This window comes from Paramormyrops kingsleyae, chromosome 4 (assembly GCF_048594095.1).
Source record: "Paramormyrops kingsleyae isolate MSU_618 chromosome 4, PKINGS_0.4, whole genome shotgun sequence".
In the NCBI taxonomy this organism is placed as follows: Eukaryota; Metazoa; Chordata; class Actinopteri; order Osteoglossiformes; family Mormyridae; genus Paramormyrops; species Paramormyrops kingsleyae.
Window position 1 is genome coordinate 9,118,344 of NC_132800.1, and position 25,117 is coordinate 9,143,460.

Below are 25,117 nucleotides of genomic sequence, written 5' to 3' on the forward strand. Positions count from 1 at the left end.
CTTTGAGTTGGGGGACAGGCTCTGACTGTTGTCTTTACACACCAAACACCATTTCGGAGTATCCGGCCTTATTGGAGGCCTTGGAGGGGGTGCTGGAAGGTGTCCCTTATGGGGACTCCATTGTTCTGCTGGGTGACATTAACGTTCATGTGCGTAATGACAGTGAAACATGGAAGGGTGTGATTGAGAGGAATGGCCAACCTGATCTGAACCTGAGCACTGCTCTGTTATTGGACCTCTGTGCTAATCACTGTTTGTCCGTAACCAACCCCATGTTCAAACATAAGGATAATCAAAAGTGCACCTGGCACCAGAACACCTCCTGCCGTACTTCGATATTCACTCTTGTAACTGATCCACATTACTACCCTCACCTATGGTCAGGGGTGTTGCTAGAGATTTTGGGCCCCATGAAAGCATATCATATTAGGCCCCCCAGTCAAACCAATCCAGTTATTTTCCTAATTTTTTAGGGCCCCTGTCACTCAGCATTAGACGTTGGGTGAGGAGCTCGGACATTCGGGAGGAGCTCAAAGTAGAGCTGCTGCTCCTCCGCATTGAAGCCAGTTGAGGTGCTTTGGGCATCTATCTAGGGTGCCTCCCTGAAGAGGTGTTTCGGGCGTGTCCAACTGGGAGGAGACCCCAAAGCAGACCTAGAGTTTGTATCTACAAAAATCTGGGATTATATCATATGGAGAGATTATATATAAATATATATAACTGATAGTGACAGGCCTACAATTTATGTCAAATCTTGTTGTGCTTTCCACCCTCAAAATTTTTTATCAATACGTTCTCATCAGCTTCAGTTCTGGGTCCCACTTATAGAAACCATTTTTCTATTTCAAGTTCGAGAAGTTTATTGTCATATACACGGTAAAAAGAGAACGTTCAGACCATGCAATGTAATTCTTACTTTGCCATCTGCTTTTAAACAATGACAATAAGGAATGTAAAAGTAAAGTGTTCTGTGCATTGCTACAAATAAGGTAACGGCCAATGAAAGTTATGGGTAAGTGAAGCAGTGTTGGATGCATGGTGCATGAGTCTGATGGCCTATTTGAGTCTGGTTGTCCTTGATTTCACACTCCTGTATCATCTTCCTGACGGCAGAAGTGTGAGGAGCCCATGTTGTGGGTGTGTGCTGTCCTTAATAATGCTGTGGGGCTTCCTGATGACCCTGGTGGTGTAAATGTTCTGGAGTGATGGGAAGGCTCCTCCAGAGATGAACTGTGCAGATTTTATCACACGCTGGAGAGCCTTCCTGTCCTGAGCAGAGCGGCTCTGGGGTGTGATTTTGCTGGTTATGATCCCCTGGCTCTTCTGCTGATGCCCTGTATGTTAAACCGGGAATCAGCAGTGGTGTAATATCCCTCCACCTTCAGTCTGTAACGCCTCTTGGCCTGATTGATTTGTGCAAGTTGTGTCTGGCTGTTTTATAGTCCTCAGCCTCACCGGATACAAATGCAATGCAGCATGTAGCATAGACCACACTCCCCAGTTACTCCAGGGTTTATCACTGGGATAGGAGGTCTTACAGCGTTTTGTGGGAATAATGTTCTCAGTGCATGTAAATGGACTGCATTTATATAGCGCTTTTCTACTCCTATGAGTACTCAAAGCACTTTACAATTTATGCCTCACATTCACCCATCCACACACACATTCACACACCGGTGGCGAAGGCTGCCATGCAAGGTGCCAACCTGCACACCGGGAGCAATTTGGGGTTCAGTGTCTTGCTCAAGGACACTTTGATGGGGTCAGGAAGAACCAGGGCTCGAACCTGCAACCTTCCAGTTGCCGAACGATAGCACTACCTCCTGTGCCACCATCTTCCCCATGCATGTACTAATATAGCCAGTTAGAGCTGCAGTGTACTCCTCTAAGTCAACCGTAGAGTCCCTCCTCATACTGTAGCAGCAGTTCTAAACACACCCCAGTTTGTACTGTCAAAGCAGTCTTGAAGTACCAGTTCTGATCCTTCAGTCCACACTTTAATAGTTTTGCTTACTGGGGGAGGTGGCTTGGGGAGGTGTCTGTAGGTTGGGTAGAGGAGCACTGAGATGTGGTCTGACTGACTGAAGTGTGGCTGGGGCACAGCCTTAAGGGCGTCCTTCACGTTGCTGTACAATCAGCTAAGAATGTTACTCTCCCCTGCTGGAAAGCAGATGAGTTGTTGGTACATGGGGAGGACATTCCTGAGGTTGCAGTGGTTAAAATCACCTGCCACAATGAACACAGCATCTGGATGTGCAGTCTCCCATATGCTAATGACGTTATGTAATATCCCGAGTGTGGTCATGTGATCCACCTGTGGCAGAATGTAAACAGCCATCAGAAACAGCGGTAAACTCCCTTGGTAGGTAAATGTGTCTGCAGTTTACCATTAACAGTTCAGTGTCTGCTGAACAGCTTTTCCACACCCTGCATATCCCCACACCATCTGCTTACATACACGCAGACACCGTGTCCCCTGATGTTCTCCGCGGTGGATGGAGTGAGTATGGAGCAGGAGAGCTGAGTCTGCCACACTCTCCATAAGCCAGGTCCCCCATCTGTATTCACCTCAACCTTTAGACAATGAGGTTTGAATGGCCTTATGTGTATTAAGGATTTATACACCGACTTTTGATAGTATTGATAACTTGTGTAGAAAATATGGCCTCCCACATAATCATTTCTTTAAATACCTACAGATTTGTCACAAAATTTCTCTCTTTTTCTGATCTCCCACCTGCTATGGTGCTGGAAAAACACTCTTTACTTTGAGGATGTAGGACTGATCTCTGCATTATGTTCTCAACTGATGTTAAAACCTAGGTAATATTAAAACTAGGTGGGAGGATGAACTCGGTATGGATCTGACTGCGGAATACTGCTCTAAAACACTGTAGTATGCTGAGATTGGGGTTCATACAGTTTAAAGTTTTGCACAGGGTTCAGTTTAGCAAAGCCAGGCTTACTGACATATATCCTGGGAGGGATGCTGGCTGTGACAGGGGCTCCCTTTCTCCAGCTGGTCTAGCACATGCTTTCTGCTCCTGCTTTCTGGTTGGTTGGAGCTGCTATGTGGATCGTCTCTCATTCACCATGCTCTGCCATAACAGGGTAGCAGATGACAACTTTGACTTAAATATAAATCAATCTGCCATCATTGCATTCACGTCGCTTTTGGCCTGTAGGAGAATCTGGCTGCCCTGGGAATCTCTCACTCCTCCATCTGCTGCTGCTTGGCTGGAAGACATAACTCACTTCCTAAAGCTAGAAGAGATTACATTTAGGCTGAGGGGTCTGTGAAAAAGCTTTACTCCAGATGGGAACCTTTCCTGTCGTACTTTGAGATTCTTAGGAAACAACCCACTGGATGAGGGTCTCTGACTGTAACTGGAGGAGCCCCCCCATCCCCCATTTTTGGACATTAATTTAATTACCTCACTGGATGGTCAGTACATTGTGAGTGAGTGTATTCTGGACCATCTGACATGTTGGGTATATGTGTGTCTGTGCCTTGGAAGAGTGTTGGTTTGGCTGTGCAAATGTACATTTGTATTTTTGAATGGGGGGGGGGGGGGGGGGGGGGGGCAGACAGCGGGTTGTTCTGATGGGGGGGACAGATGCATTTGACCTTCATGTCCACCAAGTATCACGTACATTAGATTCTCAGCATTAAGGAGCATAAGACACTTTTGAAAGCCGATCAGCTATTTATGTGATGCTTTGCAGTTACATTTTACACTTGTTACCAGTAATAGTACATTTATTTCACACCCAAGCAGCATGTGTATTTAGGGGGGGCACAGGGGTGACCATGCATGTTGTGTGCCCCCCCCCCCCCCCAGAACCGCCCCTGCTGTCAAGGTCCATTTGGGTCGGGTGAGGGGACTCTTCTTAATTAAAAATGCTGAAATGGGAATGTAACGCATTATTTTACATGTATCATATCATTCCTTAAAAAATGAAACAAAGTAAAAACTTCATTGATATACGGCAGGGGCAAGTAACAGTGCCTTTTTAAATGGGCTACTTCAGGGCTGAGAAGTAATATCCTTTCATTTAGTTTTAAATACATTTTAAATAAATTCATACATTTCATAGAAAAGCATACATACATAAATAAACATACTGTAAATGATAATCAGTTTGGCTCTCAGTTACTGATTTTTGACATAAACATGTGAACTTAAATGTGTAAGCTGGCAAAGGAGGTTTCTGCAGGCTAATTTTCTGCTAGATAATCAGTTCAGTTAATCATTCATTACACTGTTTTGTTTTTTACCAATACAGGGATAGTAAATACAACATTAATTCAAAACAAATTTTAATGTTTTGCAGAGTAAAGTACTGCAGTCTACAATAGACTGATACTGACTTTATGAATATGTGTATATATGGTGTAAGAGGGAGTGAGAGTTAATCAGCTGGGTAATTTTCATACTGTCCCTGCAGGTGTATCCACAGTGAACACGGTGTCTGTACAGAGAGGAGGATCTGTCACCATCCCATGTTTCTATGACAACATATATAAACAACATGAGAAATACTGGTGCAATGGAAGTGACTGGAGTTCATGTACTCCCATAGTACACACTGACTCTCCAAATGTAACTGGTGAAGTGTCAATCAGAGATTATCCTGACCAGCAAGTCTTCAATGTGACCATGAACAAGCAGACAACTGTGAACTCTGGTTACTACTGGTGTGGTGTGGAGATCAGCAGAGGTTCAGCTGTGGGAACATGGATTTACCTGTCAGTCACTGAGGGTAAGATGTCTGTACTGCAGACTGTAGCCAATGAGATGCACAGTAAGGTACATGTCATTCAGTCAGAAAGGAAGGACATTAACACAAACACAGGAGAAAATGTTTTCAGTATCAGTATTTTTTAAACTTTATTTACTGTCAGTTACTGGTGTTTGATGCTATAATTTTAAGTGTCTGTATGAATGTATAGAAAGAATTAGCATTACCTCTAAGGGAGACATCCCATAATACAGGCCTGATGACCTCATCAGATACAGGTCCTACTCTTTATCAAATACATGAGTGTCTGATTTGTATGTTACACCTGGGAGCTGTACAGAGGCCTCAGGATTAACATATTTCTAGTTTATGGTACATTTGTATAATATGGCAAATATTACAGATCTGACTATTTTCTCAGACACCCAGTCATTCATAGAACATCACAGACATCAGCTTACTGGAAACAGACATACAGCCATATTCATCTTACAGCCATTTATTATGTGTACAAAGTAAAAAATAAAAAAGTAAAATGTAGATTTTTACTGTCATACATTAAAACTATTTATTTTTCTTCAGATTTCAGACATTTGTAGGGATTAATTGCTACTGAAGGTGTACAGGCTGGGTAATTGCTGCAGTTAGAAACTACCTGCAGACAAAGGCCAGTGTCACAGTTGCACTCTGTAATAACTGATCCAGTTCTGCCTTAAATACATTATGATATATTAATAACATTATTTATCTCACCTGCCCACTATCAGTGCCCTGGGATGTGGACACTTTGGTCACAACCCTAATGTAATATTCTGCATGCAAACAGCTATTTTATTGAATATTCTTGCATATTCTTTTTTATTCTTAGAAATGACCTTTCACAGTCTGTACTGACTGACAGAACAGGGCAGCGGTGCCGTAAAACGGGAGGGGGGGGGGGGGGGGGGGGGGCATAAGGATGATTCCATGGACCCCTAAGTGACAGGGCCCTAAGAAATTAGGAACTTAATCGGATTGGTCTGGGCTGGGGGCCCAATCTGATTTGCTTTCATGGGGCCCAAAATCTCTAGTGGCCCCCAGGAACAGGGTTGTTTATTTTTAATTTAACAATCCTTTCTCTTGTTTCCACTGCTGTCCATTTTTGGCAGATGATGAAGGAGGGAATAATGAAAAACAGAGGTAAGCATTCAGCAGCACTTACAGCAGTGTGGTGTCCAGCTATGAGCGTCTACCTGATCACACAGTGATGGGAAACTTCTCTTATTTTATGGGAACATTGTTTTTCTTTTTTTCATTAATTATAATATCCCTGTGATGGCATCACATCCAGGGTGAGCCCCTGCTTTGTGCCCTCTGCTGCTGGGGAAAGGCTGCAGGCCAGTTTGGAAGATGTATGGATATAAAATGTTGTTTAATAACTATAGTAAAACTGGCAGTTAAAATTCTCTAGCTATTTTATATTCTTTGTTAATGTCTCCTGTAAGTTAATTTAGTTATACAGTGGTACTGTACCTCAGTTCTCAAACTCATTAGAACTCGAATTTCTTATACTGTAAGTCGAACCAAACAGTTCGAAAAAAAAATTAGCTAGAACTCGATCTGAATCTCAGAAGTCAAACCATGAACGCCGACCTAAGATAACTTGTACGCGCAGGGAAATGAGTCACGCGGCACGTCTCTCAGCGGAAACAAAGGGTAAAGCTTCAGTCTCAGCCTCGCATTCGCTGTGATAGCATCGTGCATGTTTACACTAGCTGAATACATATATTTAGACAGTAAAAATACATTTAGACAATGATAGACAGTAACAGTAATTATTATTATATAATAAAATACATTTAAAAATAAAGATTTCTTATTAATTAATTTACTATTAATAATAAACCATTAATACATTTAATTATAATAATATTGTCGTGCGGAGCGGGGACAGAATGGAGATAAAGGCGCAGACGTCAGGGTATCGGGGAATACGGGGTTACAGGTAAGGCAGGCAAAACGCAGAGGGACAATACAATGACCGGACTGGGGAAACAAACTGAAAAGCGGACGAAATACAGAGGATTAATGACAACAAGCAGAAACAGCTGATCACACTGGGATTCCACACGGGGTTTACGAGGGGGCGTGGCACACGGAAGGAGTGGACGATCGTGGCAGGACACATTATTGGTTTTTTTTAACTTTACACATTGTTTGGATACATTTATTTTCTTACTTTACAAATTACTGTTTTGATAAATGTGCTTAGATGTGTTTAGTATAGTATATGATCTTGTTTTATCCAGTTCATTTTGTGTTTAAATGCTAAAAAAAACATATTTAGTTGTAATTTTTTGGGGCTGGGAACCAATTAATTGGTTTTCCATTAAATTCGATGACAAGTCGAACTTTTTAGGATTCGATCCGAAGTTCTGAACTGATTAAATTCGAGTTCTGAGGTACCACTGTATTTAGTTGTTACTTAGCCTAGTTTGCAACCTGGTATTTGTTACACCGATATTGCGTGCGTCCATGAAAACCGTAAGTTGTTGTACTGTAGTATGTGAGTGATGTGGAGTTTATGCATTAAGTGAATGTAATTATAGTAAGTTCGCCTATTACGGTGGAGACTCTAGATGTAAGATGGCATATGTTATCCTTCCAGATATTAATGGTTGTAGCCCTCAGTTTATCTTTATGTTAGAGAGCTATATATATATGCATTGGTTAAATCTGTGTTCGCTGCATAAGAGCAGCGCATACTGTAATGTTTCCAGGATAATTTGCATTATCGGTACTAATTCATGTTATTCTGGATAGTGTCACTCGCCATTGTAATCGCTGTGCTAAATCTATATCATATTGTGTTGTTTATATTGTAAAGTTCCCGCTATGGGAATAAGGAGGCAAGTGGCCGAAAACTAACTTTATTTGCCTGTTGTGGGCCACAGCCACAACATACACACTTTATATTCCTAAAAGAAACAGTCGCAGAACAGTCCTGCACTACACCCTCTCTACTTATTCTAGATCGTTCTTCTTTCTTCCCACCAGTCTCTCAGCCCTCCCGCCTCCTCTGGCTCCTCCCACACACTCTCCCCTGGATGGGTGCATGCCCACAGAAAATATCCCTCCCAGCAACCTCTGTAACACGGTACAATATTTACAGACCACACATACCTATACATACCATATATTCCTCTATTCTCGGCATACTACCCTATGGTAGAATTACAGTACAATAAGATAAAGGACTCTTTTATCAGAGAAGTACTGGTGACCCGGATCATGCTTGCACTTACATCAGAGTTCTAACCGGACTCCCCGCAGTGGTTTGAACATTCCTCCCCAGCGCATGTGCTCTCCTCCCCCACTCCCTTTAAATGTTGCTATAAAGCATGTGAGACTTTACTGTTCAAATCCACCCTCTTATTCAGCTCCTTGGTCCAGCTTGTTTCTGTATGTAGGACTGGGCTTATTGGTGCTGCTGTTGATCATCATCATCATCACATGGAAAGTTTGGGACAAACACAGTGAGTATCTGCTAATGCAGACGGTGTATAAGTGACCTGACTGTCTGAGCAGTGATGCATGTCCCTCTGCACTCCTGTAAGCAGCAGCTACAACTTCATGCTTTTATCCTTTTCCAAAGACGGCTGGACAGAGACAAAGACAGCAGCATTCAGATACACAGGTTATACAGTAACATTAAAACACAGAACATGGTCACAGTCCCTTTGGGAACACAGACTAAAAACAGTGCAGAGCTAAAAACCACTGTGGAGCAAACAGGACATCAGAGCACAGCAGCCCTGAAGGATCCTTCCTCCATGATCCTGCAGACTTTCCTCTGACCCTCCGAGTCTGTGTCTATCCAGCTGAGCTTATAAAACCCTAAACAAGTTAGTTATTCCAACCAGGGCCAGCTGGGCATCATTAACTGGGTTACCTGTAAGTGTAGGTTGGTAATCAGATTTCACCTGAGATGCCAATGGCTCATAAATATTTGTGTAGTTTTATACAGTTATTAGACTGGGTAACATTTACACACATATGTACATGATAACTAAGAGGAAATGACCATGAGTTTGTCGTAGAGCAAATTATCAGAATCAGTTGAAAGCGAGTGATGTGATCAGAATAAATTCCTTTGGCTTTATTTCTCATTTCTTTCCATGTAGAGAAAAACATGGCCATGAACCAAAATCCAGGATATACAGAATTAACAGTGAGTTCATGTTTAATATGGGGGGAAAACTCTAGGAAATTCTGCAAGGTTTTGTCTTTTATAAAAGAACAAAAACTGAAACCAAACTCTGTTAAGAGCCTGTAACTGATTAAGAAGTTTATTTCTGTAAATAAAGCTCATGTGAGGCGTGATTGTGTTGAATGCTGAGTTCTGACTTTTCTCAAGTTGAACCCAGACCATGAATACGCCGTCATAGACAGAACTGGCATCATCAAGGGAGACCCGGCAGAGCAGGTAAAGCACAGAAATAACATACATATGATGGTATTTATGAGTGTAGCCCCTGTCTCTAAACATGTAATGTTATTAGTGTGTGAAGAAACTGTAGCAGATTCTGCAAAATTTTGTCTTTTATAAAAGAACAGAAACAGAAACTAAACTCTGTTAACAGCCATTAAGAAGTTTATTTCTGTAAATAAAGCTGATGTGAGGAGTGATTGTGTTGAATGCTGAGTTGTGACTTTGTTCTAGTTGAACCCAGACCATGAATACGACGTCATAGACAGAACTGGCATCATCAAGGGAGACCCGGCAAAGCAGGTAAAGCACAGAAATAACATACATATGATGGTATTTATGAGTGTAGCTCCTGTCTCTAAACATGTAATGTTATTAGTGTGTGAAGAAACTGCATTTTGTGGGGCACATTTTCATAAGCCAGTTTAGTTTATTTGCAGTTAAAATATTTTCTAAATGGCAATTAAAAAGAATTAATATTGGACAAAATTTGTAAAAGTACAAATTATTAACTGGTATGTCAGAATATCACCAAATTCACAATGACATTTGATGGCTGTCAGTTAAAGAATGGACAGGTGGTTCTGTAGAGATACATGGTCATAATGTGTTCCTCTCTCAGGCCTCTGTGGAACCTGGTGCTGATGTCACCTACAGCTCCATTCTCCTGACAAATACAAAGGTAAGATGATTTTATGTAAATCAGTATCCAGCATGAGTGTTTGGACAATCTGCTCCAATATGAACTGTGATAAATTTATTCTATGATGCTTCATATGTGTCGTATGTTTCCTTTGACACCATACACAGCCATTATTACAACATGATTCAATATGATTATTTGGCTTTAATATTTAAGTGATGAAAATGAAATGAAAAGAGAACTAAAGAGGGTTTCCAAATTAATCTATCAGTCTGATTTCCTGTAGCAGTAACATTAACACACCACACTGCCTGAAATGCTAAGGAAGGTGTTGGTGCCTCAGAAGCTGAAATGATGAATCCAGTAGCAGATGTTAATGCTTATCTGTTCCTTTTCCAGTAGGGGGCAGTAACACAGAGATGCTCCTCTACATGTGGGGAGCTGCTGCTCAGGATGACAGCTGTGAGGGACACACAGATACTGCAGTGATGGGGAGGGATAATCACCAGAGAGGAGCATCTTACAGTGATGTCAGCTGTATTTAAACGGCATGCAGCTCTCTCACATTACAGTGTGTATTTCAGCCATGATCAATGTGCTGTTTATCTCACTTGTACGTTGCTTTGGACAAGATGGAATAAATGTAAATGTAAGGTATTATCTTGGCGGTCTGTGAACTGCCGCTTTTTATTCATATAAATGGGGGAAAAAAATTATTAGCTATCCTGCTTGATTAGTATAAAATAAAATGTTTGATATTTCAATATGCATCATTTTCAGGGTATTTGCCAATGTCTGTCTCTTGTCTATGTAAAAATTAGCATTTACTGAGGTCTATGGACTCTGGCTTTAATTTTACTCTCTTCTTACGCCCTTTACTGCCCCCTGCTGGAGCAGCTTCACTGTTTCACTGCCTCCCTGCTCTCCTCTGACTGTGGGATTAAAAGCTGCCCTGTTACCATCACATCACATTTCAGGATAAAAACTTTACTTTTAGGTTTCCACAGAATGTTAGGCTTTTGTTTATTGATAAATGGAGTATTATCTAAAATGCAGACCACAGACTGTGTGACTCATCATACATAATGTTAATAAAGATGCTTTTCATTAAGCCTGCAGTGGTGTCTCATGGATGCCTCATGTAACATGGATGCCTCATACTTTCAGGGCTTTGGGTTTGAATTCTTCCCCTGGCTCTTCATCTGGCATTTGTAGGTTTTCTGGTTTCCTCTGTGCTGGAAAAACAGTCAAATACATGGTATGAAGGCAGCAAAGTTTTATTATTAGGTTATTTGATGGATCAAATAAGCCGGGACACTATGTCTGCATACAAGTGTCCACAATTCTTTTCTTACTTCAGTCTCATGTTTATCATTTGATGAGATAAGAACGAAGGTTCGCAGTTACTGTCTTCTCTGTGTCCAACCAAACAGAACCGGTCCGAACCAGCTCTGTAATTACCGGTGTGACCTTCCTCCTGGTCGGCTGCTAAGTGGCCCTCGCCTTTCACACAGACAGACGGTACTTTGTGATCATAGCAAATATTCTCTAAGTAAAAATTTCCAATATGTCTAAATGTATAATTTCCACTACACCTCCCACATACATACTAGCTGAAATATATGTCTGGTTATGATGTTAAACTGCATTCAGCCCTGCAAGCAGTCCTCCAACTTGCAGGGTAAAACACCTGGGGGTTGGTGGCAGTACTGACACTCCAGCCACTGTAAAAACTCCGACCAGGCAGACAAAACACTGGGTTCAGGCCTGTTGGGGATCGGAACTGGTGTGGTGCTGAGTCATCGCCCGCTGAACGGCGACACTCGGGTCCTAACCTGAGGCGGCCCAGCTGGGTAGGCGTGTGGAATGTCTTGTTTCTCTGGCAGGACGATCCTCTTCCTCTGCTTTCGGGGAGCTTCGTAAACCCCGCGTTTCAGTAGCAGCGCTCTCTGAGGTACACGGACCGGTAGGTTCACCTATTACTGGTCTGGGGTGCGTTTCTCGAACAACGACAGAAGTTAGCATTAACGATGCATCGTACTATGGTAGTTCAAACTAACCAACATCCGACCAACGACTGTTTCTCGACACCGTCATACCACAGTTGTTCGAACCACGTTAGTTAGTTAGGACTTATGTAGTTGGAACTACAGTGGTTCCAGCGCTGATTGGTCAGACTCACGGCTGACCTACCGTAGTTTAAACCACAATGGTTCCAGCGCTGATTGGTCAGACTCATGGCAAGTCGTGCGCAACAATTAACAACGCACTTTCACAGCCGGTCGCGTACAAACACTCGCGAACTGTGTGAAATATATAATAATCACACACACACATATATATTTATTTGTGACATCAATTTCTGTCAGTCACATAACGCCAATAATAAGAAAATTAGCAATCGCGCAAAAATAATGCGACGCTCCTTGGAGTGATAAACAGAATAACTTTTATTCCGAGGTTGTCGCTTACAGAATGTTACTGGCTGACTGTAATACACAGGTGTGTGTAATAACCAAACATTACAGGCGTAATTTCCCGAGAACAAAGGCATGGATTCGTATCTGACCGCTGTAGTGTCATTCTGCTCTTCCATAATGGCAATGACAGCTGTCAGTGAATAAGGAGTACTCTTTTCTAAGGCGACTGTTGTCCCTCTAAAGTTATGTGTGTAATGAAGAAACTGCACAACACCCAATGGTCTGCATAGGGCTACAAATACACACATGTATACACGTACAAGGGATAATGAAAGTTGTCCTTCATCATACTTTGTGGTTGTCTGTGACCTCGAGAGGAATACTTAAGTAAATTAGGAAATTGGGCACAGGTGGGAAATTATGTGCTCTGCACTACTTAAAGCCAGTGGGAAGAGGTCCTATATCCCAATGTTAGTATGGCACGAAAGCCACAATTTACAGCTGCAGAGCTGTCTGTACTAGTGGACGAGGTGGAGAGCAATAGGGCAATCCTTTTCTCCAGGCTCAAAAATGTGACCACAAACGCGGACAAGAAACGAACTTGGGAGGACATCACAGACAAAATAAATTCTGTGGGCCATGGCTGGAGACGCACAACGGTGGATGTGAGGGGGAAGTGGAGGGACTATGCCAGTGTGACCAAGAGGAAGGCTGCAGGGCTCAGGAGGGAGCAGGAGAGGACTGGTGGTGGGAGCACCAGTCTACCTCCTCTCACTCCTGGGGAGGAGCGAGTCTTGACCATTCTAGGGCCAGAGGCACTTGAGGGAGTCCCAGGAGGCATAGATGTCTGTGGTCTACGCACCTCTCAGACATCAATGCTTTCTACCCCTCGGTCACCTCCTCCTGGCCCAGCAACATCTGACCCCCTGCAATGCAGTCCTCAGGCGTACTCCATGCCGGGCCCCTCCACATCTGCCATGTCTCCGCCGGGCCCCTCCACATCTGCCATGTCTCCGCCGGGCCCCTCCACATCTGCCATGTCTCCGCCGGGCCCCTCCACATCTGCCATGCCTCCGCCGGGCCCCTCCACATCTGCCATGTCTCCGCCGGGCCCCTCCACATCTGCCATGCCTCCGCCGGGCCCCTCCACATCTGCCATGTCTCCGCCGGGCCCCTCCACATCAGGCCCCCTCCAGCGTGGCCATCACTCCCTTAGGGCTGCAGTTTCCCCTAAGTCCCCTGAATCCTCTCAGCCTGGTAGCTCACCCACCCCCATCCATCCCGCTGCCTCGCCACGGTACACCCGCAGGCGCAGAAATATTCGCTGCCGGTGCAGTGAAGAGCTCCTCAGGTCTGAGAGTGAGAAAAAATCCATTCTGAGGGACATCAGGGAGGAACTGCTGGCCCTGAGGGAACAGAAGGAGAGACACCATCAGGAGGTGATGGCCTACCAGAGGGAGAAATTGGCCTTACTGGCCCAACAGGTCAGCAGACCCAGCGTCACACTGCACCTCCCAACCTCCGACAGTAAGTTCATCTAACGATGTATTAGCATTACAGAATGTGCTGGTTACCTACTGACTGCTGCTATTATCCTTTAACAGACACTGAGTGATCATGCCTGCCATGACCGCCATCCCTTCACCTCCTTTTTTTTTCTCCTTGTAAATAGGCCTGGGTATCAGGCCTCCCACAGCTAGCCACACAGACTATGTAATCTGCTGGTCTGTGGCCTGAGCATGCTACCAAGCCTGTCATCAGTGCCAGCTGTGCTGTTGGAGTTTGTAATAAAAAATTGTCCCTCCCTGTTGGTTGCTCTGACTGTCATGTAGTGTGGCTTTGATGCAGGAATGCTGACATTCCTTGAATGACTTGACAGTGAAATAAGTATTTGACTCCACCCCACCACCTTGACACTAGATCACAAATATGGGCAAAACATCTTGGCCTACGTATCATACACTTTCATGTAGTTTCAAACAGAAGAAGCAATAAGCTTGGGAGAGGATGAGCATGCTGCTGCTGTAATACAAAACCACAACACAATGTTGAGGGACTGACAGTTGCTATTCCTTGAACATCCATCCCTCATTGTCATCACCAAAATGATCAGGTATTTAACCAAGGTGCACCATGTCACCAATCACTACGAAATGTAAGTGAAATAGTCTGCTCCTTAACTCAAAAATCACTGCTGCTACTGTACTAACGATTCAATCAGCACAGATATTCCCACCAATGAGGACTGCTTTTCAATCTACTCCAATTAAGTGTGTGGTTCCCTGCTCATTATAAATGCTGTGTGAAGATGTGAGGGTTGTAGAGCAATAGCAGCTTTGCAGCGCATCATTGACTTGAACCACCGTCGCAGGCGGCGTGGTGAGGTGGCGTATAGGCATGCGTTCATACGTACTACTTTTGATCCCCTGGAGGTCCTTTCGGATGATACTATTATCCGAAAGTATCGCCTCACTCGTGCGAAGATAATGGAGTTGCTGGATTTTGTTCCCACTAGGCGTAGCTACGCCTTAAGTCCAAGTATCCAGCTTTTGGCTGCACTTAGCTTTTATGCCTCCGGCAGCTTCTACGAGGTGCTGGGAGATGGCCTTGGTCTCAGCAAGGCTTCCGTCAGCAGAGCTGTGACTGCTGTCACCCAGCTGCTGTTACAGCTTGCCCAGAGGATGACCTTTCCTGTCACCGCGGAGGAGATCACCAGGGCAAACCAAGCCTTCCACACCATTGCTGGCATTCCCCGTGTCGTTGGTGTGATCGACGGCACCCTCATCCCCATCGCCAGGCCGTCCATCAACGAGCCAGCTTATTACTCCCGGAAAGGCTACCCAGCTATCAATGTGCAGGTGGTCTGTAACCATCAGGGTGTCTTCACTGACATTGTGGCAAAGTGGCCAGGGAGCAACCATGATGCTTTTGTCTGGGCCAACTCTGCTCTCTGCCAGGTGGCAGAAGGTGGTGGCTTTGGGGGCTGCTATCTCCTTGGTGACAGCGGTTACCCTCTGCGCCCCTACCTGCTGACCCCCATCCAGCAAGCCAACACCGAGGCAGAGGAGAGGTATAACAGCGCTCACATCAACACGCGCGCTGTTGTGGAGAGGGCCATAGGGGTGTGGAAGCAGCGTTTCCGGTGTCTAAGCAAGTCTGCTGGTGGTCTGCAACTACACCCCTCGAAATGCTGTGCTGTGGTGGTGGTGACTGCACTGCTGCACAACATGGCTGTCACAGCAAACATACAGCTGCCTGACGATGAGGAGGTGTTGGCAGAGGCAGCTGATGAAGGCCATGTCGAGGGTGATGGACTGCATCCTGCAGGCCTACAAGTACGACAGCAGCTGATCCAAAATATGTTTGGCCTCTAATGCCCCCCACCCCACCCTACCCTTCTCTCCCACTGGCCCTTCTATTTTTCCCTCCCCATTAGTTTCCCCAATTTTATTTTTATTTTTTTGCCATTAAAATCCCTGTTGTATAATTTACTTCCCCCATGTTTCATTCTATCATGATCTATTATTATTATTTGGGTTTTAGTATTTTCTTTTATTTTAATTTTTCCCCCCAAATTTTATACATATATTGCGAGGTGTACCATATGGCACAATGACCACAGGGTACACAACATCCTTCACCAAGCAATACACACTGACTGCATATGCCGCTACAGGGGTGGGCATTCTTATTCAGAAAGGGCCGGTGTGTTTGCAGGTTTTTTTTGGAATAACAGTTCGATCAGTTGCTCAAACCCAGTTGTGCGACCTCTTCAGTCGATCGGTCCTCTACGTTTTGCTCTAAGCACGGAGTTGCAGCAAAAAGCTGCATGCTCTTTCTGGATAAAATTATTAATTAATACTTTGCAGTCTGAGATTTGTCCCTATTGCTCACTACAGACAGTTCCCGTACTTATGACCAGAGACCCACACAACAATTACGTTTCAAACTACATTTTCAGACAACTTCACATTATATGTGATCGTAGAGCTAAATTATTTCTTATTAGGTATTAAAGATTATTAAATTTCTTACTTACAGTATTAGTCATCTCTCTCCTGTACAAGTCCTGTCTCTGCTATATGAGTCCTCTCTCTGCTGAACAAGTCTTCTCTCTGCTCAGAGAGTCTCATAGCAGTATCTGCAGCAGAGATGACTCATATAGTACTCATATGAGTACTCTCTCTGCAATGTGAGTAATCACTCTGCTATATTAGTCATCTCTCTGCTGTACAAGTCCTATCTCTGCTCAGAGAGTCTCTCTGCTCTCTTGAACAGCAGAGAGTGGACTTGTACAGCAGAGATAGGACTTTTACAGCAGAGAGATGACTCATAGTACTCATATGAGTACTCACTGCAATATGAGTACTATTTCTGCTATATGAGTCCTCTCTATGCTGGACAAGTCCTTTCTCTGCTATATGAGTCTTCTCTTTGCTGATCAAGTCTTCTCTCTGCTCAGAGAGTCTCATAGCAGTCTCTGCAGCAGAGAGATGACTCATATAGCAGAGAGAGAACTCATATAGTACTCAAATGAGTACTCTCTCTGCAATATGAGTACTATCTCTGCTATATGACTCATCTCTCTGCTGTACGAGTCCTCTCTCTGCTCTCTTGAACAGCAGAGAAAGGACTTGTACAGCAGAGATAGGACTTGTACAGCAGAGAGATGACTAATATAGTACTCATATGAGTACTCTCTGCAATATCAGTACTCTCTCTGCTATATTAGTCCTCTCTCGGCTGTACAAGACCTCTCTCTAGTCAGAGAGTCTATATGTTCTCTTGAACAGCAGAGTGGACTTGTACAGCAGAGATAGGACTTGTACAGCAGAGATGACTCATAGTACTCATATGAGTACTCTCTGCAATATGAGTACTATTTCTGCTACATGAGTCCTCTCTCTGCTGGACAAGTCCTTTGTCTGCTATATGAGTCCTCTCTCTGCTGAACAAGTCTTCTCTCTGCTCAGAGAGTCTCATAGCAGTATCTGCAGCAGAGAGATGACTCATATAGTACTGATATAAGTAGTCTCTCTACAATATGAGTACTGTCGCTGCTATATGAGTCCTCTCTCTGCTGGACAAGTCTTTTCTCTGCTATATGAGTCCTCTCTCTGCTGAACAAGTCTTCTCTCTGCTCAGAGAGTCTCATAGCAGTATCTGCAGCAGAGAGATGACTCATTTAGTACTCATATGAGTACTATCTCTGCAATATGAGTACTCTCTCTGCTACATTAGTCATCTCTCTCCTGTACAAGTCCTGTCTCTGCTATATGAGTCCTCTATCTGCTGAACAAGTCCTGTCTCTGCTCAGAGTCTCTCTGCTCTCTTGAACAGCAGAGAGAGGACTTGTACAGCAGAGATAGGACTTGTACAGCAGAGAGATGACATATAGTACTCATATGAGAACTCTCTCTGCAAAATTAGTATTATCTCTGCTATATGAGTCCTCTCTCTGCTGTACAAGTCCTATCTCTGCTATATGAGTCCTCTCTTTGCTGATCAAGTCTTCTCTCTGCTCAGAGAGTCTCATAGCAGTCTCTGCAGCAGAGAGATGACTCATATAGCAGAGAGGACTAATATAGTACTCATATGAGTACTGTATCTGCAAAATGAGTACTCTCTATGCTATATTAGTCATCTCTCTGCTGTACAAGTCCTCTCTCTGCTCAGAGAGTCTCATAGCAGTATCTGCAGCAGAGAGATGACTCATTTAGTACTCATATGAGTACTCTCTCTGCAATATGAGTACTCTCTCCGCTCTATTAGTCATCTCTCTCCAGTACAAGTCCTTTTTCTGCTATATGAGTCCTCTCTCTGCTGAACAAGTCTTCTCTCTGCTCAGAGAGTCTCATAGCAGTATCTGCAGCAGAGATGACTCATATAGTACTCATATGAGTACTCTCTCTGCAATGTGAGTACTCACTCTGCTATATTAGTCATCTCTCTGCTGTACAAGTCCTATCTCTGCTATATGAGTCTTCTCTCTGCTGTACAAGTCTTCTCTCTGCTCAGAGAGTCTCATAGCAGTCTCTGCAGCAGAGAGATGACTCATATAGCAGAGAGAGGACTTGTACAGGAACTCTCAAGGTTTGTACTGTAAACATGCTCAACTATTAAAGGGCAAATCACTCGAAATGAAAACGCCTTATGAAGAAGGTCACATTTTAGTTTTAATGTAAAAAGCAAGTTACATGAAAAAGCATTTCTTGCAAACCAAATAAATTACACTGGAAAGCGGTTGTAGTGAAACTAGCTCATGACTATAGTCTGGGCCCGGTGCCCATGGAGGGTAATGATGAGTAAGGCTCAGATGGTACGGAAAGGGGGAATTAGCCACGTGTCACACACTGTGCTGCTCTGTCTACATACTGGCCCTGTTGCACAAAGGCCTCTCTGCAGTCATACAAGAACGCCCAAAAGTCTCTGCAGCCACCCAGCCATGTAATTATGCTTCCCTGCTAATATTCACTGAAATCCTACATAATAAACACAAACTGGGAGGATGATTATGGTTTTTTATAGACCTGTGACACAAATGGGCAGTAAGATGAACAGTCTGGCATAATAATCGATTGGTAGTCAATATTACGTAAAAATGTTCATGTAAGATTTACAGTACTATTGCACTTGGAAAGAAGTTGCTAGTTTTATAGTTTTAGTCACTCAAGTCTGTATTGATTACATGGTAGGACTGAGCATGCATAGCAGGATGTAAAACACTGCTGACATTGCGGAATAGACCTTTGCTAATCTGGTTCACTTGCCCCTGGTTCCCTGTGTAGATGTTTCTTGATTTGTTCTGTTGTTTTTAAGCCCCAGTAACTCAAATCCCAACACCGTCTTGAGACCCATGCTTCTGTGTTCTGTCGTTTCCCAGACTCACATGTCCCTGCTTATTCTGGCCTTAACTGCTGAAAGAATATTTATTTTTCACTCTTACTTTGTGTTGTTTTGTCTCTGTCCCTGCTTGATTCCCATTTCCCCAAAAAAGAAAAATCCATTCTCCCAGTACACCTGTAACCAGCTGCCCAATTCCCACACCACAATACTTGCAGATATCCTGTCCACTGACGTTTTCACAACCAGCATGTCTCCACACAGATACACAGAGGATATTGACTCCCCTAAACATCCATCCTGTGCTGTTTTTCTTGTTCATGCTGCAGGTTAATTTTCTCTTGTCTATACATGTTACGTGGACAGAGGTGTCTTTTTAGGAATCTTTTTAGAGCACACGTAAAATGAGCATATTTGTTTCAACTGCAAAATAAAACCCCTGACCGTAAATGGCAAGGCGACAGCTATTTTCCCCCGCAGTGAATATCTACCAAATTTAGATGCTGTAATGAAAGGTCCAGTGACGCCCATTTGTTGAATTATACACTTTAAAATGTTACTTTAGTAAGGTTTGAGTGGACAGCTCCTCAGAACCATGGACAGCAACTAAAGAAATTCAGGAACAAACACTAGGGGGTGCTAGATGGTCCATGCGAAAATTTGGGTAAAAGAAATCTATAAACAAAAAATATATGACTTTGGAAATATAATCAAACACACCATCCATAAATCTTTGAACCACTTTTTCTGGTTAGGGTTGCAAGGGGTGGGCTGAAGCCTATTACAGGCAGTATATTGCAACATTATTAAAGCACTAATACACTTTAGTTGTTACTTATTTTCTTCAACACAGAAAAGTTTAGCATTCAAGGAGAAATATGCAGACATAATAAAAGCCCAGGGTACAAAAAGAAATGCAAATTAGGAATAGGGACTTTTATTGTATGGATAGAAGTATCCCTCAAAGTATCCTGCACACTTCAAAACCACCTTTTGGGAATGTATCTATTCAGCTTTCATTTCCATTGTCGTCGCCTTAGAGTTTTTATGGACTTGAAAAAAAGGTTAGGTGGCAGTTAGGGCGGGGCTTAAAGCCCCCCCCCCTCATCTATGACATCATCACCAATGATTGACAGGTCCAGCTGCATGCCCCCACCCCAACGATGATTGACAGGGCCAGCCGCATACCCCTCCCCCCCCTCCCCCAGTTCCCCCACAACCTAGCTAAAATTTTTAGTAATTTAAAGCTTGTATTAAAACAATGGTTGCATTTATTAATTACGTTTTAAAGAATAATAAAGTGTATAATAGAATGAATGTGAGCTAGCGCATATACGTTGTATTTTTAAAAGAAAATGCACGTAAGCTCATTATATTTAACTGAAATGTTTAAAGAATTTAACTTTTAAACAAGTATAGACATGGCCCGAACAAAAAAGAGCAAACACTGTATTTTAAGCACAAAACGACACAAGTCCCAAACTTTTAACTTTTAAACAAGTAGAGACATGCCCGAGCGAAACACCGTATTTTAAGCACAAACGGCACAAGACCCAACGAGGCAGAAGTTGGCTACTTATTCGCAGCTACTTATTCGTATTTTTCCGGTCCACCTTAAATGCTTCTATTTTTCAGGTATTTTTACAGGCCCCTGCTCCTTCATTTCAAAACGTCCCAAAAATCTGCCATTATCATCTTATAGTAGGTATAACAGAGTGTAAGCAGACTTATTTTGGTGAATTTTTACTGCAGCATTTTCTCATAATCACCTCCTAAACTTGGCACCAACACTCTATTCTCTATGGGTCTCAATGCATTTCTGAGCAATTACATCCCAGCTTTCTTTATATGCCTGAGGAAGTGCAGGCGTTGCTGTGCCTTTTTAGTGACGGCTGCTGCATGCCCAGCTGACTTGAGGCTCTGGCACTAAGGGTCACCCCATGGAACCTGAAGCTGCAGACTCTTTCCTCAGCATCTCTTCCAATGTGTGCAATGCATGGTTTGTCCATAACGAACACTGTTGTTCGAGCATAAGGGTGTCCATAAGTGGACATGGTACGAACATGCCCGGGGCTACAGGTCGATGATCGATTTCATAATCGTATCTGATCTGCAGCCTTCTGTCTTGGACACTCGAGTAAAGAGAGGGGCAGAGCTGTCAACTGATCACCACCTGGTGGTGAGTTGGCTCAGGTGGTGGGGGAGGAACCAGTCAGACCTGCTAGGCCCAAGCGCATAGTGAGGATCTGCTGGGAACGTCTGGCAAAGGCTCCTGTTCGCCTGAGCTTTAACTCGCACCTCCGGCAGAATTCCAACTGCATACTGGGGGAGGTTGGGGACATTGAGTCTGAATGGACACTGTTCCAGACCTCCATTGTGGAAGCGGCCGTACGGAGCTGTGGCTGCAGGGTGGTCGGTGCCAGTCGTGGCGGTAACCCCCGTACCCGATGGTGGACACCAGAGGTGAGGGGGGCTGTCAAGCTGAAGAAGGAAGCCGACCAGGAATTATTAGCTTGGGGATCTCCGGAGACTGCTGACGGTTCCCGGCAGGAGCAGCAGGGATGAGGATTAGCGCCTCCAAGTCCAAGGTTCTCAGCCAGAAATGGGTGGATTACCCACTTCATGTCAGAGAAGAGGTACTGCCTCAAGTGGAGAAGTTCAAGTATCTCGGGGTCTTGTTCACGAGTGAGGGTAGGTGAGATCGGGAGGTAGACAGACGAATCGGAGCAACATCTACAGTTTTGCAGGCGCTTGACCGGTTCGTCGTGGCTAAGAAAGAACTGAGCCGGAAAGCAAAGCTCTTGAGCTATTGGTCCATCTTCGTCCCTACCCTCACCTATGGTCATGAGCTATGGGTAATGACCGAAAGAATGAGATCGCGAATACAGGCGGCCGAAATGAGGTTTCTCCGCAGGGTGTCTGGGCTCTCTCTTAGGGATAGGGTGAGAAGTTTGGACATCTGGTGCGGATGCCTTCTGGGCGGCTACCCGGAGAGGTTTTCCGTGCATGTCCTACAGGGAGGAGGCTCCGGGGCAGACCCAGGACTCGCTGGAGGGATTATATCTCTTGGCCTGGGTGCCTCTCCTGAAGCTGCTACCCCCACGACCCGAACCCCAGACAAGTGGTACTTAATGGATGGATGGATGGAGAATAAGTGCCTGTCTTAAAATAATTTCTGCATCATGCTAATGATTTAGCTGTTTTCTGTTCATGCATGAGTGAAAAACAAGGAAATCAGACAGTTAAGAAATAAATCTGACATACTTTCTTCAGTTGCATGTATTTTATTTTAAAGCTAAAGTCAGTAATGAGGCCAAACTCTGGGCAGATTACCGAGCGTTGAGAAACAAATGCACTGCACTTATAAAAAATACAAAAAGCGAATACTACCTTCACCTAATACATAATCATTTAAGTGATTCTAAAAAATTTTGGAAATTGATTAAATCAACGGTAGCAGTCATGGTGCCTCCTACTCTTCCTGATTGTCTAATTATCAATCAAAATGATATAAAGGGTAAACAAAACATAGTAGATGCCTTTAATAAGCACTTCATTGATGCTGGTATAAATACTCAGTCTAGTCTCACTGGAACTTATGGGGATTGTCTAGGCACCAACTCCAATAGTCTTGTGAACTTCAATTTCTCTTCCATCTCTTCTGCTGAGGTCTGCAAGGCTTTGTTAAATTTAGATTGCAAAACGTCTGCTGGGATAGACCAAATTGAACCATACTTTTTAAAAACAGCTGCTGATTTGATTGCTGGCCCCATTGCCTCTATTTTTAATCATAGTTTATGCAGTGGGGTAATCCCTAGCTCCTGGAAGTCAGCATTTGTCCTCCCTTTATTAAAAGGAGGCAATCCTTCTTGTTTAGACAATTATCGTCCTATTTCCAGATTGTCTGCTATAGCTAAAATATTTGAATCTATTGTAAATGACCAACTTAAAACTTTTTTGTCTGAAAATAATATTTTATCCCCTAATCAGTCTGGTTTTAGACAGGGCCACAGTACAATAACTGCAGTAACTTCTGTCACAAATGATATAATTACTGCTTTGGACAACAAAAAATCATGTGCTGCATTATTTATAGATTTAACAAAAGCATTTGATACTGTTGACCATGGTCTTGTTTAACAAAGATTACAGGCTATAGGTTTTAGTAGCACGGTTTTGGATTGGTTCTCCAATTATTTAAATGAGAGAACTCAGTGTGTAGCGATAGAATGTTTTACATCTACATTACTTACAGTAAAAACTGGTGTGCCACAAGGTTCAATTTTAGGGCCTATTTTATTCTCTATTTACATAAATAATATGTGCATGGGGTTAGACCCAGCAAAAATTCACTTATATGCTGATGATACAATTCTTTATACAACTGCATCTTCATTGCAAGTAGCAATGGATTCCTTACAGCATGCATTCAACTTCTTACAATTGACCCTTCTCAAATCGAAACTGGTGTTAAATGCTAAAAAAACTAAATTTATGATTTTTAATCGCTCATGCTCTTCCTCTGTGTATACTCTTTTAACACTAGATGGCACTAAACTAGAAAGGGTAAACTCTTACAAATATCTTGGAATCTGGCTTGATGACAAGCTGTCATTTGGAGTCCATATAGAAAGTATATTGAAAAAGCTTCGTCCTAAATTAGGTTTTTATTATCGTTTGAAAAAATGCTTTCCTTTTACTGCCAGAAAGCGATTAGTACTGAGCACTTTCCTATCAATATTAGATTATGGTGATATAATATACATGCATGCATCCACAGCCCATCTGAAAAAGCTGGACGTTGTTTATCATTCTGCTTTGAGATTTGTAACTGGTGCTGCAGCAAGAACACATCACTGTGATCTTTATGACATGGTGCAATGGACATCATTACAACTTAGAAGGCAATCTCACTGCTTAGTATTTATCGTAAAGGCTTTAATGGGTAAACTACCTCAGTACATATGTAATCTACTGACACTTCGCACTAATACTTACAGCACACGTTCATCAGTAAAACTCCTTCTTTGTTCTTCAATAACTCGGACAGAGCTAGGCAAATCCGCTTTTTGCTCATATGCACGACATGAGTGGAATTCATTACAAAATATTCTAAATTTGGACTCCCTACCCTCTCTAAATGTTTTCAAAAATCTTTTAAAATCAGTTCTTATACAACAATGCCATTGTTTTTCATAATTTATAGCCCATATACTTATATATATATAAATATATATATATATATATAAATATATATATATATATATATATATATATATATATATACTCACATAAAGGATTATTAGGAACACCATACTAATACGGTGTTTGACCCCCTTTCGCCTTCAGAACTGCCTTAATTCTACGTGGCATTGATTCAACAAGGTGCTGAAAGCATTCTTTAGAAATGTTGGCCCATATTGATAGGATGGCATCTTGCAGTTGATGGAGATTTGTGGGATGCACATCCAGGGCACAAAGCTCCCGTTCCACCACATCCCAAAGATGCTCTATTGGGTTGAGATCTGGTGACTGTGGGGGCCATTTTAGTACAGTGAACTCATTGTCATGTTCAAGAAACCAATTTGAAATGATTCGAGCTTTGTGACATGGTGCATTATCCTGCTGGAAGTAGCCATCAGAGGATGGGTACATGGTGGTCATAAAGGGATGGACATGGTCAGAAACAATGCTCAGGTAGGCCGTGGCATTTAAACGATGCCCAATTGGCACTAAGGGGCCTAAAGTGTGCCAAGAAAACATTCCCCACACCATTACACCACCACCACTAGCCTGCACAGTGGTAACAAGGCATGATGGATCCATGTTCTCATTCTGTTTACGCCAAATTCTGACTCTACCATTTGAATGTCTCAACAGAAATCGAGACTCATCAGACTAGGCAACATTTTTCCAGTCTTCAACTGTCCAATTTTGGTGAGCTCGTGTAAATTGCAGCCTCTTTTTCCTATTTGTAGTGGAGATGAGTGGTACCCGGTG

At 43.1% G+C, this 25,117-nt stretch overlaps 1 protein-coding gene across 1 annotated transcript in view; it reads left to right on the plus strand.

Moving 5' to 3' along the window:
• The window catches only part of LOC111840620 (polymeric immunoglobulin receptor-like), a 194,766-nt gene that overhangs the window by 71,095 nt on the left and 98,554 nt on the right, over positions 1-25,117 (plus strand). The window contains exons 6-11 of the mRNA XM_072710575.1: positions 4,450-4,764; positions 5,892-5,922; positions 8,176-8,258; positions 8,907-8,953; positions 9,140-9,208; positions 9,446-9,514. Coding sequence (XP_072566676.1) covers positions 4,450-4,764; positions 5,892-5,922; positions 8,176-8,258; positions 8,907-8,953; positions 9,140-9,208; positions 9,446-9,514 — 614 coding nt within the window. The remainder of the gene's footprint in view (positions 1-4,449; positions 4,765-5,891; positions 5,923-8,175; positions 8,259-8,906; positions 8,954-9,139; positions 9,209-9,445; positions 9,515-25,117) is intronic.